The sequence below is a fragment of the Dendropsophus ebraccatus genome, chromosome 8 (assembly GCF_027789765.1).
Source record: "Dendropsophus ebraccatus isolate aDenEbr1 chromosome 8, aDenEbr1.pat, whole genome shotgun sequence".
In the NCBI taxonomy this organism is placed as follows: Eukaryota; Metazoa; Chordata; class Amphibia; order Anura; family Hylidae; genus Dendropsophus; species Dendropsophus ebraccatus.
This window is the reverse complement of record NC_091461.1, coordinates 93,952,331-93,971,435: the sequence shown is the minus strand read 5'-3', so window position 1 is coordinate 93,971,435 and position 19,105 is coordinate 93,952,331. Positions and strand designations below refer to the sequence as shown.

The 19,105-nt window shown below is 44.5% G+C and overlaps 1 protein-coding gene across 2 annotated transcripts in view; it reads right to left on the bottom strand.

Moving 5' to 3' along the window:
* LOC138798735 (membrane-spanning 4-domains subfamily A member 4A-like) overlaps positions 1-13,869 on the bottom strand; it is a 30,541-nt gene extending 16,672 nt beyond the window's left edge. For both annotated transcript variants that reach the window (XM_069979302.1, XM_069979303.1), the window contains exons 1-5: positions 13,823-13,869; positions 13,668-13,748; positions 11,151-11,404; positions 5,479-5,589; positions 1,923-1,979 (exon numbers count right to left, since the gene is read on the bottom strand). In XM_069979302.1, coding sequence (XP_069835403.1) covers positions 1,923-1,979; positions 5,479-5,589; positions 11,151-11,404; positions 13,668-13,689 — 444 coding nt within the window. In that variant the 5' untranslated portion in view covers positions 13,690-13,748; positions 13,823-13,869. The remainder of the gene's footprint in view (positions 1-1,922; positions 1,980-5,478; positions 5,590-11,150; positions 11,405-13,667; positions 13,749-13,822) is intronic.
* Positions 13,870-19,105: the final 5,236 nt, after the last annotated feature.

The following is a 19,105-nucleotide window of genomic DNA, read 5'->3' as shown; positions in this document are numbered from 1 at the left end:
GGCCAACGCTATGGGAAGCATGTAGAGGCTCCAACCCTAAGGACAGGGCATGCTGGGATTTATAGGGGAGTGATTGGTGCCACTAACCAATTAGGAGCGCACTGCCCCTTTAAATCTGAGACAGCCGGCGCGCGCGCGCCCTAGGAGGCGGGGACGCGCGCGCCGGCCGGCACAGACCGCGACATGCACGGAGGAGAGGTGAGGCGCCCCAGGGGCCGAAGCAGCAGCGCCGGGTCCCAACACAAGGACCCCGGCGGCTGCACGGGACAGGAGGCGGTCGCGGCGGCAACCCGGGACGCGGGAAGCCGCCGCGGCCGTGACAGTTGTTGTGCTAATAAAAAACATATTTAAAAAAATAAAGAACTGTAACTTACTGTAACTAACTTACTAATCAGCCTTCCCTTCTCTAAACTCTTTTGTCTACAATCCATCCTAAATGCAGTAGCCAGGTTTATCCTACTCTCTAACTGTTACACTGATGCCTCCCCCTGTACCAGTCATGTACCAAAAACACATCTTTTCTAGCCAGGTGCTGGAAGCAACCTACCCCACCCTCCACATTGAACTGTTTGCAAACTAGGGTTAAGGAATTATGTTTTTTAGAACGCTTAATGGCATCTTTAAAGGGAACCTGTCACCGGGGCTACGGGCACAGAGCCCGCCCGGCCCCCTGGTGCAGCCCTCTGATACTTACTCTTTGCGGCAAGTCCTGCTCCTGGAACCGGTCCCGGGACGAGGATATCAGCGCCCGAAGCTGTGCGCGTGCACTGCAAAGATGAGTCTGATGCCCATTGGCAATGACGGCTCCATTCATTCTCTATGGGCATCGGACTCATCTCTGCAGCGCGCACGCACGGCTGCTGATGTCTTCGTCCCGGGCCGGCTCCAGGAGCGGGACTCACCAGAAAGGGTAAGTACCCGGGGGCTGCACCGGGGCGTCGGGCGGGCTCTGTGCCAGCGTCCCTGGTGACAGGTTCCCTTTAAATAACATGATTGATGTTTTTGACTCAGTTTGGGCTCCTTGCGACTCCTATTGTAATCCCCCCTCCAGCAACGGAGGAGTATCCTAGACTTTCCTTCCCTTGTCTGTCTTTCCCCGTAAGTCCTCTACTTCCTTCTGTTTTGTCTAGTCCTGTCCTGTCTGGTCTTTGAGTGATTTGGCATCGATCCGCAGTCCCCACAACTGATATGGTTATTATTATTGCTACTGCAGAGTGATATGTTTTATTATGCTTTTCAGTCATATAACATTCTCTAATTAGTCTCCGCACTATTACTGTGTCAAAACACATTCGACATTCAACAGTGTCTCGTGTTTCCGTATGCACTTCAGACATTATGAGATTGGTTGGTGACTGGTTCATCCATGTGCTCTACCCCTTTATAAAAGATGACTGGATGAATGTATGAATAAAAATGTTCTGCCTTTTGTCTCTACCCTATTTCTTATAGATAGCAAGCTCCCAGGAGCAGGGCCCTCACTCCACTTTTTTTTTTTTTTTTTATATTTTTGTGTGTAAGTTTGTATAGTCTGATTTTTTTCTGTATATAAACCCTACTAATTGTATAGTGCTGCAGAATATGTTGGTGCTTTATAAATAAAATTACTTTTATAAAAATACTGCAATCCAATTTTAGGCCGGGTTAACATGCTGTATGACAGCAGCCGTTCTGTGACATCGCCGTGTCACAGAACGCCCTCTGTCTGTAAAGTTCATCTTGGCCGGATGAACTTAATTTGTTTTGAAGTGGAATGTGGGCACATTCAGGTGTGCCCACATTTCAATTACCCATAGAAGACAATGTACAGTGTGGCTGGAGTCGCACTTTACATTGTCTGCACTGTCAGTTTTGTGTGCGGTCTCATGGAATCACGGAATCCATGGAATTGGTATACACATATCTTTAATCAGGTCACTCACCAAGCAGAGGTTGGGTTTAGATTGAGCAGCAATGGTCAGAGATCCTGCAATGATGTACTGTAAAAATATAACTTCTAGTTAGAATCACACAAAATCGGTATAATTCAGCATTTTTTTTGATAGTACGACAAAATGTGTTTTAATAATTATGGAAGAAAGACTAGCATAATATTATATAAACAATGGTACTCCAGTAGATTCAAATTAAGTGCTACAATTATTTCCCAAAAGTCACAGTCAGTATCAGTTGGCACCATGAGGACATGTTAATGCTGAAAGGGATTTTCTTATGAAGACACATCCTTTAAGTATAATGGCAGATAGAAGTCATGAAGTGTTGACTGTTCAGGACAGCCCACTATTAACCAGAAAAAAGAGCCTCTAACTAAGAACTATTCTTTTTGTATGTAAATCAGTCTGACCTTGTGTATTGTCCCACCACGGGTGTTGCTATTGGTTACACCCTTTGCAAAAGCCTGTACTGTAAGTGGTTATGTAGTAGTGATAAAGTTTCACCACAAGATGTCGCTATTGTAAGTGTATGAACTTAGTTGCTGCACAGCTGAAGGATTGAAATTGTTTGTTTGTATGTCACATGGATCTGTAGACCAATGAGAGTACTTTCTTCTTCTGTCCTATCATCTCTTTACTTCTTCTGTATGCACTCTTCACCCATACACAGCACACCTTACAGGGGCTGTAGATAGGAAGTCATGTGGTTAGAGGAAGTGTAGTGGTTCTTTGATGTTGGACTTTGTAGAGGAAGTATGCAGGCTAGAGCACACCCTACAGAGGTTCACTTGGGCTCTGGCCCTCTGCCAGGTCCCCTGTCAGGGACAAGAGAACAAGTATCCAGAGAAGTAGTTATGCAGTTGGCCTCTGTAGAGACAAGACACAACTAACAGTTTTTCCTGAAGTAACTCCACTACGCACTATGCAGGGTTAAACTCTTTTCCAGAGAGGACAAGTCAGAGATCATCTCAACCAACCCCATGGACTAGGAGAGTCACAGTGCAGGACAGTATCCACAAAAGCAGAAAGCTAGGAACTGATCTGGATAGAGCAAAGTTGCTAGAAGCCTATGAACTCTATCTAGCGGTTGTCAGCAGGGAACCTTCAGCATTCCAATCATCCCAGGTAACAAGGTCTGGGGCTTGTGTCACCCACTAGGATGGGTCCCCCGACACTGGTAGGGCAATAGGTGGTTCATTCTGACAAGAGTCGGGAACAAGTTTTTTCTCTCAAGTCTCCTTCTATTTTCTACCTCCAACATCCAGGCAGAGCACAGTACTACTTGGATTGGTACTCTCACAACATCCTCCTCTTGCTTTTCTGATTCTTCTTTGTACCTCTCAACACGCAACCCAGTTGGCACGACTGTACCACTCTTTATACTCTCATGACAGATCTGGATCCTGAACTATTAAGTGTCTTATCAAGTGTAAAGTATCCTGTCAAATTAAAGCTTTATGTTCTGCTGCACACAAGTATCTTCAGAGTAAACAAGATTCTATTTTTTATAAAGAGACTCTTTAATTCCTTATCCTGCACCAACACAGCACACGAATACTTCTTGGGATATTTCCCCTTTCTGTGGGTGGCAGTACCAATAGTCCGGATATGTCACTACTGCACTCCGGACCACCGTGACAACAGCCCAAGGGACCCCGCAATAACCCGGCAGGTCACTGTCCACAGGGGAACAAGGTGTAACTGGCCCTTTAAAATAAAAACAGGTGTGCCACCATACCTGTGTGCCCAACCGACACTGGCATCACGACTAGAGATGAGCGAACCGGGTTCAGGTTCGAGTCCATCCGAACCCGGCTGCTGAACTTGGATAAAGTCCTAAGTTTGTCTGGAAAACATGCATACAGCCAATGACTATATCCATGATTTCCACATAGCCTTAGGGCTTTATCAAAGTTCAGCAGCCACCGGTAATCAAATGCCGAAAGTTCGGGTTCGGATGGACTCGAGCATGCTCCAGGTTCACTCATCTCTAATCACGACACAACACCCTAGGGTCCGGCTACATCGCGGCCAACCACCATAGAACTGGCATCATACTTCACCACCTAGCAAGTGACCGGCCATACCTCCACCATACCACCTCAGTGGGGGCACACCACACATGTATTACATATCGCAGAATACTGTAAGCTATATTATACTACATTTCCTAAGCAGTTGCTGCAGGTAAGATTTGGTACTGTAGTTATCTAAGTACAGAGTCAGACATCATCAGAAGCTTGCAAAATGGGCATGTACGTGGAACCAAAAGATTTGACAACTAAAGTAGCAAGGGAGCCAGGGAGGTAAGTATGCTGTCTTTTATTGTATTAATGCACAGGGAGACAGTTAATTAAACTTTTCCCCAGAAAACCCCTTTAACCGTGAGAGCTTTCTTTAATGTCAATGACAACAAGTGGAGCTGTACGCTAAAATTCTAATAAAATGCATAACAGATCTATTGAATGCATGTTTGCACTACTTGTAAGGTGGATAGGTAAGTATGTATGGTTGATAAGTCTTAAAACACAGCCTTTAAAGTGTACCTGTCATTTTAAAAAACTTTTGACATGTTACAGAGACATGTCAAAATCTTTGATCGGTCCGGGTCTGAGTGCTTAGTCCCTTACCGATCGGGAGAAATAAAAAAAAAAGATTCGGGCTCCATAGGAGCCCATTATAAGTCTGACTTTTTTTTTCAGAGTGGAGAGTGGACGTGCTCAGCTCCAACTCCCGATCGGTGCGAGCAGTCAGACCAAGACCAATCAAAACTTTTGACATGTCTCTGTGACATGTCAAAAGTTTTTTAATACGACAAGAACACTTTAAATTTACAAAGTAGGGACTTCTACCTCTGAGTCACTAAAAGCATTATTCCAATTCCCATTTTTTAAGTGAGTTTTCCTGCATGAAAAATAAAAAATAAAGCTTACTCTCCAGCCATGATTTACTACCGCTAATGTTTCAATGGCTACCTGTACTGCCACACTCCTTGCTACTTCTATCTTGCTGTGATGTGATCTCCATACAGGTAATGACGAATTGGCTAATCACTAGGCGCAGTGGTGACAACTTTGGCCAGCGACTGAATAAGAAGACTTTTTCTATGTCACAGGCTCCATGAAGCAGTGGGGACAGGGTGTCGTCAAAATATATGTTGGATGTTGAAAACGAGTATGGTTTCCTTGTTCTTTTTTTCATGCATTATTCAAAATGCTTAAACACCAGAATAACTCTTTAAAGTTATTTATAACTGGCCTTAGTATGTAAGATTCCACAGAAGCAAAAGGAAGCCTTTGAGGTCTTATCCCTTTTTAAAGTTAAAAACCAGAGCTAGCCAATAGAATTAGATCTCCAAATGTAGCTGATGTAATTTTCAGTGATGCTGTGTGTCAGATACAGGTGCAACCATGAACCTATAATATTTATAATATTCACCTTGTACATTGAAAAAAAATAAAAATAAAATAAAATAAAATAAAAAAATAATATATATATATATATATATATATCTTTATTTATTCAAGATAAGGTGGGTACTTACAAAAATTGGCCCCCAAAAGGAAATGCCACTTGGTGCTGTAATGTTGCTTGCTGTGATGACCTGACCAATTCCCAAAGCAATCTCAAAGATGGCTGAAACAATCAATACAATCTGAAAAAATAAGGTAATAAGACATAAAAAATAATGTTTTTTTAGGCCATTTAAATAACTCAGTTGGAGGACAAGGCCAATATCTGTTACCATGGCTCTGGCTCTTCTATACTCAGCAATGTCACAGCAGTACTATACCTTGGCACCAAAGTATGGACCACACTGGTTATTTCTAAGTCAGTCTCCAGGCAGTACTGCCAGCACATCACAACATGGGCTACATACACACTTAAAGACATTTTTATCTTTTGTAACTTTATTGGCTTAAGTCCCACTGACCCCCTGATGTTCATTATAATAAATACTGAACCCCTGAAATTCGTTTTTATACATGCTGTGACCCCTAAAATGCATTATAAGCAGCAAATTTAGCAAACATTTGATTTGTTGATGACCCCTTCTGCGCCACCATATAGTTATAATGCCCCTGCTGTTCCCCTCCATATAGTAGTAATGACTCCTGTTGCACCTCTGCATATAGTAATAATGACTCCTGCTTTGCCCCCATATAGAAATAATGCCCTATGATGTGCCCATCCATATACTTTAATAATAATGCCTCCTTGTGCCACAACAGGAAAAAAAAACGTTTTTTTAACGTTAACGTTAACGTGTCTTTGAAAAATAACCCATTGTTTAATGTTTTATGTTAATCATATTTTTTAAGCATTTTGGTGACATTTTTTCAAATTTTCCATCTATATTATTAATTATTATTAGAGATGAGCGAGCAGCTATTCGACTATTGCACTATTCGATAGATTTGTTTTCGATCAAATATCTGATCGAAACACAGTAAAAATTCAATTCTCCTCCCACCATGGTTAGAGCTTTTTTTTTCTAGCCAATAATCATGCAGGAAGGCTGTGACGGGCCCTATGAGCACGCAGGTATCGCAACAACAGCATCTACGTAGATTGGAGGGCTTACTCATGTGACCTCCAACTAAAACAGGTCAGCTTTTGCTGCTTGTCATCAGATGCCATCTTGAACCTAGTGAGGGAGAGATCTCAGAGTATGGACAGTTAGGATTTAGGTGTTTTTAAGAAGGCAAGACCCCCAACAATACACTTCACAGCACAGCATATAGCTAAATCTATACAGTAAATAGACTGGCTATCAGCAGATCAGCTACTTAGACAGACAGGCAGGCAGCTGCTAATTCTCTTGACTACGCCTGTGTTGACCTATTCATTATTAAATTCTAATTGTCGCAGGACAAGTTTTTGCGCTCTTCGCCACTTTACTTTAAGCACGCCGTGTCATGGACAAGTCGCTGCCATGCGTGAAAGGTGCTAATTCTCTTGACTACGCTTGTGTTAACCTATTCGTTGTTACATTCTAATTGTTGGAGGACAAGCTATTGCGCTCTGTGTTATTTAAAAAAAAAAAACACTCTGTGTCACATTCATGCCGCTGCCATAAGTGAAAGCTGATAATTTTCCTGAATAGGCCTGTGTTGATGCCTGTGTTCCATGCCATACTATTTTCAATTGCGTTACAATACAATGCAGTGCCATATATCCTGTAACCTGTGTAAAGTTGGACCTTTTGAAATGCCGAAGGCCAGCATAAAGGGACGAGCATGTGAGCACGGAAATGATGTTGCAGGCACAAGCCAGGGTCAGGTGCATGAGCACATGGGGAAACAATGCCTGCTGCTGAGGGGCAGCCAGGATTCCGCTCAGCTAGCATCCCTGGCTTCATCGGCCAGATAAGCACGGGGGGGGGGGGGGGGGGGGGGGGCCTCACCTCAATGGGTGTGGGCTCACCTCAATAGGTGTCAAACTGAATATTTGGAGGGTCACCTCAAGGGGCTTAAACTTAATTTTTATTGGGCTTACCTCAAGGGACTCAGACTAAATTGTTACAGGGTTTCCACACCCCTTTATGTGTAATGAAGGGCATATGGAAAGTGCAAGATAAGTTTCAAAATTTATACAGGATGTGTCTGACCACACACAAAGTTAGCGGTGGGTGCTGTTTGATTTCCCCCTTGCCTATGCTATCTGTGGTTGTCAAAATTTTTCTTTTGCTTACAAAAGAAGGTTTCCTGGTATTTTTTCCACTTTAAATAGAGGTTATGTTGTGATTGGAGTGTATTGTTGAGAGGCTGTGATAGTGGTGTAATACTGCCTTTGGCCATGTTACATGCACCCAGGCATGCTTCCCTTGCTGTCCCTGTTGCATTCCAGGAGTGTTTGTATCATTTTCTGAGGTTTCATTGTTGACTTGATGACCTCCAAGTGGTTGAATTTAGGTTTCCAAGAAACAAGCATGCAGTTACCATTGACTTCAATTGGATTTGATATTCAATATCACTAGTATTTAAATCACTAAATAAAGAATGTCACTAAATAATGGTAAGAACAGCCCAGGCAATAAGGCAGGGCCCATAACAGTGAACAAAAATTGAAATAAAAAAAATTACAGTCAGAAAATAGAAACAGAATAGAATAAAAGAACAATTTTTTTGTATCTGACACATTCCCTTTATTACTGACCTAAGACCTCAGGGCTTTTACAATGCATGGAGCAGGTCTCTCTCTCACTTCAGTCTGTAAGCCACAGGAACAATATCCCCAGGTGCACTCACAATAACTTCATATCATTGTGCCAAGCACAGCTAGCACAGAACATCCTAGCAGTTCAAACGCTGTAGGCCTGAATGGTCTGCACTCTATGAAAATGAATGAAAGAAATCTTGGAGCCTAGGGTTTCTATCTGCAATCTGTGAGTATGTCAGCCTTCAGGTGAGCTACTCTGTTTTTAAAGGGTAAATCAAGGCTTCCTTCTCACCACCCATAAAGCTCCCTTATATAAATACCAGTATACCTACTGCTGTTTATTCAAAGTGCTACAATTTAGTCCCTCCTCACCCTTTAGCTTGTCATTGCTATCATCAGCAGAAGTTTAGTGCTAAGTAATTTCTTCCTTGCTGTACTGCTGCTGTTTCTTTCATTTCTAATAACACATCTTGCAGTGCCAGTGCATCAGTAAACCCTTCTTTCTTCACATGCCATTTACAGTACTAGGCTATGTTCACACTACGTAAAATAACGGCCGTTGTCCGCGATGCAAAACTACGGCCATTGTTTTGAGGTTCCCCTAATATGACTGCAATGCAATATAACTACGGCCGTTAAATGCACACTACGTATCAGATAACAGCCGTTGTTTATACGTCCCCGTGAAAAATGAACATGTCAATTATTTCCGGCCGGCAATACTGCAACAACTGCCGTGGATTTCAATTCAGCCGCGAATGTAAAACTTATATCTGCCGAATTAAGCTTGATTTTGATGTAAAAAAATTTCTGAGTGGTTTCTCGGGCTGGGCGCAGTATTTAAAGTAAAGGACCTGTTTCATCCCGCTTATAAACATGCTAGGAATCAAAATTAAACAACGGCCGTAGTTTCATGACTAGCCAGTACGATCGTAATTCTACGGCCGTAGTTTTGGTCGCAAAAGTCCGCCGGTGAAAACAACCACCGTTATTTTACGTAGTGTTAACATAGCCCTATACTATGTAAATAATTTCCTAGCAGCCTGTTAGGTTCACTTTCTCCATTACTATGTTATGGCATAGATAAGGAGTATGCATTGTGTGGTGATTGGCTATGGCAATAGAAGGAAATAAGTCCTGTATGGTACTACTGTCAAATAGCTCTGGTTCCATCTCCTAAAATAGAGAGAACAAGAAATAGCTGTACACCAGTGGCATAGCTTTAGGGGTCGCAGCGGTCGCCATGGCACAGTGAGCGGGCGGAACATTAAAGTGAGCAGAATGCAGGAGCAGGACCTGTCATCGTCCTGCTCCTGCATTCCCTCCCATAGGCTGCCGACACTTCATATTAGCAGCCTATGGGACGCCGGGACGTGACCTCTCCGGCAGGCGTGATGATGTGACGTCATGACGCCTGCCGGAGGTCCCGTCCCTGTGGCTCGCAAGATGGAGCCAGAAGAGGAGGAGAGCTGCTGCCTGCAGCCACACAGCACCATTAGGTAAGTATGATGTTTGTTTTTTTAGGGGCACCTCTGGGGGCATTATTAGCTCATGGAGGCACCTCTGGGGTCATTATTAGCTCATGGGGGCACCTCTGGGGGCATTATTAGCTCATGGGGGCACCTCTGGGGGCATTATTAGTTCATGGGGGCACCTCTGGGGTATTATTAGCTCATGGGGACACCTCTGGGGGCATTATTAGTTCATGGGGGCACCTCTGGGGGCAATATTAGCTCATGGGGGCACCTCTGGGGGCATTTTTAGTTCATAGGGGCACCTCTGGGGGCATTATTAGTTCATGGGGGCACCTCTGGGGGCATTATTAGCTCATGGGGCACCTCTGGGGGCATTATTAGTTTATGGGGGCACCTCTGGGGGCATTATTAGCTCAAAGGGGGCACCTCTGGGGGCATTATTATCTCATGGGGGCACCTCTGGGGGCATTATTATCTCATGGGGGCACTTCTGGGGGCATTCTTAGTTCATGGGGGGCACCTCTGGGGGCATTATTAGTTCATGGGGGCACCTCTGGGGGCATTATTAGCTCATGGGGGCACATCTGGGGGCATTATTAGTTCATAGGGTGCACCTCTGGGGGCATTATTAGTTCATAGGGGCACCTCTGGGGGCATTATTAGTTCATGGGGGCACCTCTGGGGGCATTATTAGTTCATGGGGGAACCTCTGGGGGCATTATAAGCTCATGGGGGCACCTCTGGGGGCATTATTAGCTTTTGGGGGCACCTCTGGGGGCATTATTAGCTCATGGGGGCACCTCTGGGGGCATTATTAGCTCATGGGGGCACCTCTGCGGGAACCACTTACACCACGGAGGAGAGAAGAAGTGGACTGCAGGTGACATCTACATTATCTGTACTCAGAGATATCATTGTATTATCTGTAGTGTTACATAGGACTGCAGGTGACAGCTACTACGTTATCTGTACTTAGAGATATCACTGTGTTATCTGTGGTGTTACATAGGACTGCAGGTAACATCAGGTGGCTTATCCAGGTTGCAGAAGTTCAAACTTCATCGTGCCCTGCTGACAGTTCATTATGGGAGTTGTAGTTTTGCAGCATGTGGCTCTTCAGGTTGCAGCACTACAACCCCCATCGTTTCCAACTGGCAGTTCATGATGAGAGTTGTAGTTTTTCAGCTGGAGAGTCAAAGATTGGAATACAATGATTAGACAATGACACAGTACAGTCCATTAATTATAGGGGGCAGTAGTGCAGTACATGAGGTGGAGGCAGTGGCAGTGCATTAGAACATGGTGGCACATTAGAGTAATTGGATATAACGTTAGATATGACTTTGCCTGATCGGGTGAGATGGGGGGGCCCCAAGCTAAAATTTTGCACCAGGGCCCATCAGCCTTTAGCTACGCCCCTGCTGTGCACTATGGAGGGAACCCTCAATGACTTAATAACTGGAATAAGAGCACAACAATCACTTTGTTACCACTCTAAAGGGTTAGTCTAGCAAAACCATGCAGCTTTAAGGTTGAGTTTAGTATTTCATCTCATTTTTCATTTTTTTCTGCTACTTACCCCCAGTGCTTTTGGTCTGCCCTTCAGGAATGTTTGATAAAAAGGAGATGAATGACTTGTGTTTGGGGCCACTATTCTAGTAGTACTCCATTGTGGTGCCGCAGTGAGAACCTGTGCTGAAGGAGACACACTGTATGCAGGGAGTGGTAAAGAGGCATTTTGCAGGAAGGGAGGAACTTGTGTATTCAGGTTAGAAACAGCTGTGGGCGCTTGGTTCTGTATGGCTGAATTCTCATACATTGTAGATGCTGGCACTGAAATAAATTAAAAGTGAGCTCAGTAAGTGTAGTATTACACAGGCCGATGGGGACCCGATAATAACAGTAAACAAGCACCAATCTGCTAGATCGGCACTCGTTTACAGGGCCTATTACACGGCCCAATAATCGTTTAACAAGGGCTGCATGGACATTGTTACTGATGTCCTTGCAGTCCTTGGTAAACATTACCTATCCCGGGTCCAAGGCTCCTCCTGCTCCTCTTCTCCCCGGGTCCCGCGCGCTGCAGCTTCAGAGCGGCCAGTCTTAGCTGACAGGCCATTTTGGAGCTGCAGCGCGCGGGACCCAGGGAGGATAGGAGCAGGAGGAGCCCTGGACCATGGATAGGTAATGTATTTCTTTTGCAAATTGTCAGCCGCCGGCCGCACACCGCTATTGCGCATAGCAGAGCGCAGTCGGTGGCCGACTATTATAGAACCTACGATCATCGGCTGATCGTTGTGTTTATTGCACAGAACAATATTATGCCAGATAGGGCCGATTATCATTCCGTGTAATAGTACCCTAACCCTTTAATACCAACCGTATGTTCCAACCGATCAAACTTTTTGAACTGTCTTTGTGACTTGTCAATTTTTTCTTTGATGACCAGGACACTATATACACTCAATACGCTATTGTTGAACTGATAAAACAATAATGTTTGAGGAAAGACTCAAGGAAGGTTCAACAAGGAAATTGATTCTGAGAAACCACTTGTCATCTATAAATGCATGTCAACTTTTATTGCTTGATGATTGATTCCCCCATGTTGTAATTAGCACTTAGTTTTGTAAGCACTTTATGTGTGTTTGTGTTTATTGTATTTTGGCTGGCATCCATTGATGTGGGATACTGTACATCTATTGATTTCCCACACGGGGTTACAATAGAGCATATGGGTACTTATTGTTGAAAACATCCCCGTCATGAATTATACCTTTTCACATGCCATCAGACATGTCAAATGTTATTGATTCCAACCAGGTCTCAGCAAAGAGCCTCCAAATCAGGAGATAAAGACAGGGAGAAACTCCAGCAGTCATGCCATTTATTTCCCGGCTGTATCTTCATTACGGCTGACTCTGTCAATGGAAGTCTATGAGACTACCCTAGACGGACAGGCAGGTGGCCGGGGAGTGGATCATGCTGCTGCCTCAACCTCTCCCTGGCTATATCTCCTGATCCCAGTGTGGATCTCAGCGTGAGACCTGGTGAGATCAATAACTTGACATGTCTGATGTTTTTTTTTTTTTTTTACCTAAAATCAACTTATATTTTCATCTATTTTCTTTTTGTACTGTAAAAAAAATTTAAATAAAAAGTCTGAAAATAAAGTAAAAATGCTATTTATATGATGGCAGTTAAAATTACAATCGTTTTTACCTTATTCGTGCACTAAGGACCAATTTTCCATCAACAATAATTGAACACAATATTATTAACCATAAAAACGTTATTTTACAGCTATAAAACGGCCAATGTTACTGTGTGTGCAACAGTGTGTTCACACATTCAGTTTTTTTGCACTTGTGAAATATAAAGCCTGGAACAGATAATAAATAGAGGACACGTCTAAAAGAAAGACTGAGCCTTCTCTTTTTTTTATTTGTATTCCTGGCGTTGTATTCAATAACCTCAAATAAAAAATCTGAATATCTGAACAGAGCCTAATGGTGCGTTTACACGGAGAGATTTATCTGACAGATTTTTGAAGCCAAAACCAGGAACAGACTATAAACAGAGAACAGGTCATAAAGGAAAGACTGAGATTTCTTCTCTTCTCAAATCCTTCCTGGCTTTGGCTTCCAAAATCTGTCAGATAAATCTGTCTGTGTAAACGCACCATAAGGCCACATTTCCATATGCCAATGAACATGTGGCCGAAACCATGACTCCATGATTACTAGCAATAGTGTATAATCATTGGTAAATGCATAAGGGGGGCATATGAGTTTACTGGAATTTGGGAACAGAACCTAATAGGTGACCTGGTATAGTCATTGCATTGATTCCAATTAGTCAATATTGGAGAGCTCCCAAAAAAGCATTTCATATCCAATGGCATTGCTGTCCATTGGGTTCTTCAGTATCAGACTATGGTGGTCTCTAAGATCCCATTACTGTTAGCTAAGGTAGCCAGCCAGGTAGAATTTTATCTACAATCATACTCATAACATTTCAATTAACTTAGAAACCTAACAGGTCCAGTAGTAACAGCCCCCTACCCCAATATTCTATTTTCCCATATCACACTCACCGGGTCCAGGAAGCTGAGACATTGGGAGCTGTTGGATGAGGTTCTCCCACTGTAGAACTGCTTTGGCTTCTGTGTTTGTCTCTGATAGACAAGGGAACTTTAGCCGCTGTGAGCAATCAAGGAGTCAAAAATAGGCTTTATAACAATAAAACTACCGGTGACTACAGCGGCTCCGCCACGTCGTATGCAGCTCTACATTGTGGTAAACTTCCTCATCTCAAATTCTTGGGGTCCTTTTCACATAAACATAAAAGAAAGTAGAAAGTATTTAACATATAAAACAATATATGCCATAGGCGTGTACTTGTAACAATGTTGTAAAGTTCTAGTAAAGTACCAATACCCAGTTGTACTCACACGTCTCCATACTGTATATGTGAGGTAACTCTGAGGACTGGTTTACAACACCTCTATCCACAACAAGTACCTGTGCTCCTGTGTTGTCACAACTTTCCCAGCTATCATGGAAAACTCATGTCTTTTTGTTGTACGGTTAATTTTACGGATAGAGGGTCACCTGTGTCAATCTTACTTTGTTACTAAGTTCGGTGAATAACTGTACATTCCCATCTTCAGTTTTTACCACCTTCTTCCTTGGCAGAATCTTGCACAACTATGGCTCATGTAACAATGTATAACTAGTAGAGATGAGCGAACCGGGTTTGGGTTAGAGTCAATCCGAACCCGATCATTCGGCATTTGATTATCTGGGGCTGCTGAACTTGGATAAAGCTCTAAGGTTGTCTGGAAAACGTGGATGCAGCCAATGACTATATCCATGTTTTCCACATAGCCTTAGGGCTTTATCCAACTTCAGCAGCCACCTCTAATCAAATGCCGAAAGTTCGGGTTTGGATCGACTCGAGCATGCTCGAGGCTCGCTCATCTCTAATAACTAGTACCACAGCTTTGTATGTCTTGTTTTCGGTTATGAGAACATAATGTACACAATTTTGAAGACAATGCAAGCATAAGTTATTAAGAGATATTTTGGGTAACCATGAAAGCCTTTGTAGGTGACATAGGGAACAAAGTACAATACAATGTATGCATAAGATCATCAATAAATATCATGCTCACACATCATGGCAGTCACCGCTGATTACAATTGTGTTCTCTCAAAATGTTGTGTTGAAAAATGGAAAGCTCCTGAAGGATTTAAGGGAGTTGGCTAGAGAACAAAAAAGGTATTATCCCTTCTGCTATTCGGTACTCTGCTTTCACCCTGTGCATGTCTCATAAGTATACCTTCAGAGATACCTTCGCCATGATCACATGTGGGTAAAATCATGCCTGCATGTGATGTCTAGTAGCTTCACAATTTGCCAATACTACAATGACATTGTACAGCTATCTGACATCCCATGTTGACATGGTTTTGCTCGCACACACTCACCTTTTGATCTTGGTAGGTATATTTCACACAAAAGTGGAGGTCATACTCTTTCCCTACAATAGAACTTTTTTAGGTTTTCACTGCATAAATTAGTTGTCTCTGCTTGTCCCATAGACTGTATGGTTCAGCTAGACGCATGCTCAACCACCCTTTGGAGGCCACATGGATTTATGTTTAATAAACATGGGTAACAGTGTATTTCTGACCCTCTTTCAGGTGACCATGGGGTCCCAGTGATGGAGGCCCCACCAATCAGACATTACTTACCTATCCTGTAGATAGGTGATACATGTCCATGTCCATTGTTGGAAAACCTCTTTCGCTAGAACAGTTTTTTTTTTTTTTTAACTCTTTATTCAAAAGTACAGTCTGGAACATGAGATTATTCATAAAAACATATATATATATATATATATATATATCTTAATAACAAGTTACGACTGCAGGCACAAGTAGTTAGAAGCAGGTATATAGTCTGGCGTATATGGCAGTAGAGCCATACAATAACAGTACAGGAAGAGTACAGCAATAGTACTTTTGTATTTTCTAACCATAGCAGGAGGGGTGAAGGATAAACAAAGGTGTGTGTGTGGGGGGGGGGGGGGGGGGGGGGGGCAGGCGAGAGGAATAAGGTTGTTAGGAAATGAAAAGGGTCAAAGGAAATGCCTACAGGTGAGTATCACTAAATGTGATATTGTGGAAGACTGAGAGAGATCAAAAATCTGAAGTGCAATCCAAGTAATAAATAAAGTTATGTGGATAACTGTTTCGGAACTTAGCCCATGGAGACCAGACTTTTATGATAGAGCTTTTGGATTCAAAGCTGTTCTGGAGAGGGGTGGGGGGAGCCTCCTACGTCCATGCAGTAGCAATAAGGAGTCTGGCAGAAGCTGAACAATTGCATTAAAGGGGTGCTCCAGCATGGGGGCACTTTCTGGGGGGGACCAGGGAGGAGGTGGCTGAAATAAAAGACGTCCACTCACCTCCCCGGTTCCAGCAGCGGGTCACTCATTGCGGTGCTCTGGTCCCCAGTTCCCGGCCGCTTCCTGGTGTCTGACGCCGCCCGAGACGCTACGTCTCAGGGCCGCTCAGCCACTCAGTGAAGGAGGCGGGATCCGTTTGAAGTCTGCTCGGATCCCGCCTCCTTCACTGAGTTCCTGCAAGAAAACGACTCCCCACCTTATTCACCCACCTTATTCACAAGATCTAGCTCCCCCCAACTATCATCTGTTTCCAAATCTGAAGAAAGACCTCAAGGCTACCGAATTTCACACCTTTTCTGATGCCATAGCTGCTACGGATGACTGGTTTGAGGCACAACTGAAATCCTTCTTTTTTCAAGGCTTACAGAACTTGGAATACTGATGTCAGGACTGTGCCTTGCCACTCCTTGGTTCGGGCTGTGCGACGAGAAGGCGCTGAGTTTGAGGTTTCTTTGCAGTTTCCTAAGTCCTGTCTGAACACAGGTGTATATTAGGTTTGTTCAGCCCCACTCGTCTTGCTCGCTGCTGCCTGGCAGCTTCAGGGTTAAAGGGGTATTCCCCCAAGAGCTAAAAAAAATTAATTGCCCCCAAACCTAGCTTGTCTTACTCCCCAAGTCCCCCTGAGTCTTTCTAGCTGCTACAGTTCCTGAGTTACAAGTTTTTCTAAAACATGGTCGATATCCAAGATAGGAAACATTGCTTCTGCCTGATTGGTCCACTATGTAGCAGAGCTGATATCCCAATGATACAGCAAAGTTGAAGTAGCAGAGCTGAGTTAGTTATAGCAGAGCTGCGGTAGTGATAGCAGAGCTGAGGTAGTGATAGCAGAGCTGAGGTAGTGATAGCAGAGCTGAGGTAGTGATAGCAGAGCTGAGTTAGTTATAGCAGAGCTGAGTTAGTTATAGCAGAGCTGAGTTAGTTATAGCAGAGCTGAGGTAGTGATAGCAGAGCTGAGTTAGTTATAGCAGAGCTGAAGTAGTTATAGCAGAGCTGAATTCTACATTACTGCCTCAACTTTACTATTTCACTAACAGTTGAGTTAGTGAGAAGAGTTGAGGCAGTAGGACATAGGGTTATTGGGGGGGGGCTGTGGGAGGGCCACAGTGCGGGGGGCTAGTTGGCGCTGGGGGGGGCTGCGGGAGAGCGCGCAAAGGAGAGGGGGGGTGCCGCAGGAGGGCGCTCAGGGAGGTCTGTGATGCTGCGGCCACAGTGCGGGGCAGGCAGGGGATACCAGGTGAGAGCCCAGCTGGGGGCGGTTGCCGCAGGTGAGTGGCGTGTATGAGCCGCTGGTGACGGGGGGGATGAAGGTTGCCGCCGGTAAGCACCGACACGAGTGAGGGGGCATAGTCAGGGAGTGAGCTTTGGGGCTGGGGCCACACGGTGCAGGTGACAGGGGTGGCTGCTGTTAGAAAGGGAGACAGTGACAGCTGCACTGATCACTGTCTCCCTCTCTTACAGAAGCCACCCCTGTCAGTGTCCTCCATCACTTCGGTTTGGCTGGGATAGAAGCACTAACCCGGCTCATTGAAGAGATGGAGGACACGTGATGCCGTCTCGGAGGGTGCGGTCCAGGAGCATGAAGCGTGTCGGGTTTGACTGAGAGCTGATGATTCTATGCAATCTGTGGGGGTGAGTGCGTCTAGATAACAGCAAAACTGTGCGGAATCCGTAATAACATTATATTGGAAAGATGGAAGCCTAGGGTGGGCAACGTATAAATGCAAAAATAATTTTTGGGGGAATACCCCTTTAACCCTGCTGCTGTGCAGGTGAGCTGTGTAGAGCAGTGTTTCTCAACCTTTTCAGGCCAAGTACCCCCATGCGACGAGATGCTCCAGCCGAGTACCCCCAACGATGCCATCCATTAATAACATTGCCCAGGGTAGATTTACATGTATGTTTCACAGCAAAATCCACTGCGATACTCTGTACTGTTATGGCCTATGGCTCTGCATTCTCACAGAGGATTTTCTATCTGCTGTGAGAATGTAGCCGCTGCCTATTTACCTAATTAGCTGCCGGCCCTTAACAGATCATACTTACCTCCCTGTACTCCCACCTGCTTCTTTGACTCCCAGCTCACTGACAGCCCGCTCATCCAATCAGTGGCTACGGTGGGACTGTGCACTGATTGGCTGAGCAGGCTGTCAGTAAACCGGGTGCCAGAGAAGCAGGTGGGATATATCCCACAGAGATGGATATGTCCCCCTGGAGCCAGATACCTCCCCCCATGTAGTCAAGAGGCCTTCTTCTATGTAGCCAGATATCTCCCCCATGTAGTCAGATACCTCCGCCATGTGGTCAAGAGGCCTTCTTCTATGTAGCCAGATATCTCCCCTATGTAGCCAGATACCCCTTATATGTAGCAAGATATCTCCCCATGTAGCCGGATACCTCCTCATGTAGTCAGATACCTCCCCCCATGTAGCCAGATATCTCCCCTATGTAGCCAGATACCCCTTATATGTGGCCAGATACCCCTTATATGCAGCAAGATATCTCCCCATGTAGCCAGATACCTCCTCCCCATGTAGCCAGATATCTCCCCTATGTAGCCAGATACCCCTTATACGTAGCCAGATACCTCCCACCATGTAGTCAGATACCTCCCCCATGTAGCCAAATACTTCCTCCCATGTAGTCAGATACCTCCCCATGTAGCCAGATACCTCCCCCATGTAGTCACATACCTCTCCCCATGTAGTCACATACCTCCCCCATGTAGTCAGATACCTCTCTCCCATGTAGCAGATACCTCTCCCCCATGTAGCCAGATACCTCTCCCCCATGTAGCCAGATACCTCTCCCCCATGTAGCCAGATATCTCCCCCATGTAGTCAGATATCTCCCCCATGTAGTCAGATATCTCCCCATGTAGTCAGACACCTCCCCCATGTAGTCAGATATCTCCCCATGTAGTCAGATACCTCCCCCTATGTAGTCAGATACCTCCCCCATCTAGCCAGATACCTACCCCCTTGCAGCCAGACATCTCCCCATGTAGTTAAGATACCTCCTTCTATAGCCAGATACCTCCCCATGTAGCCATATATCACTTT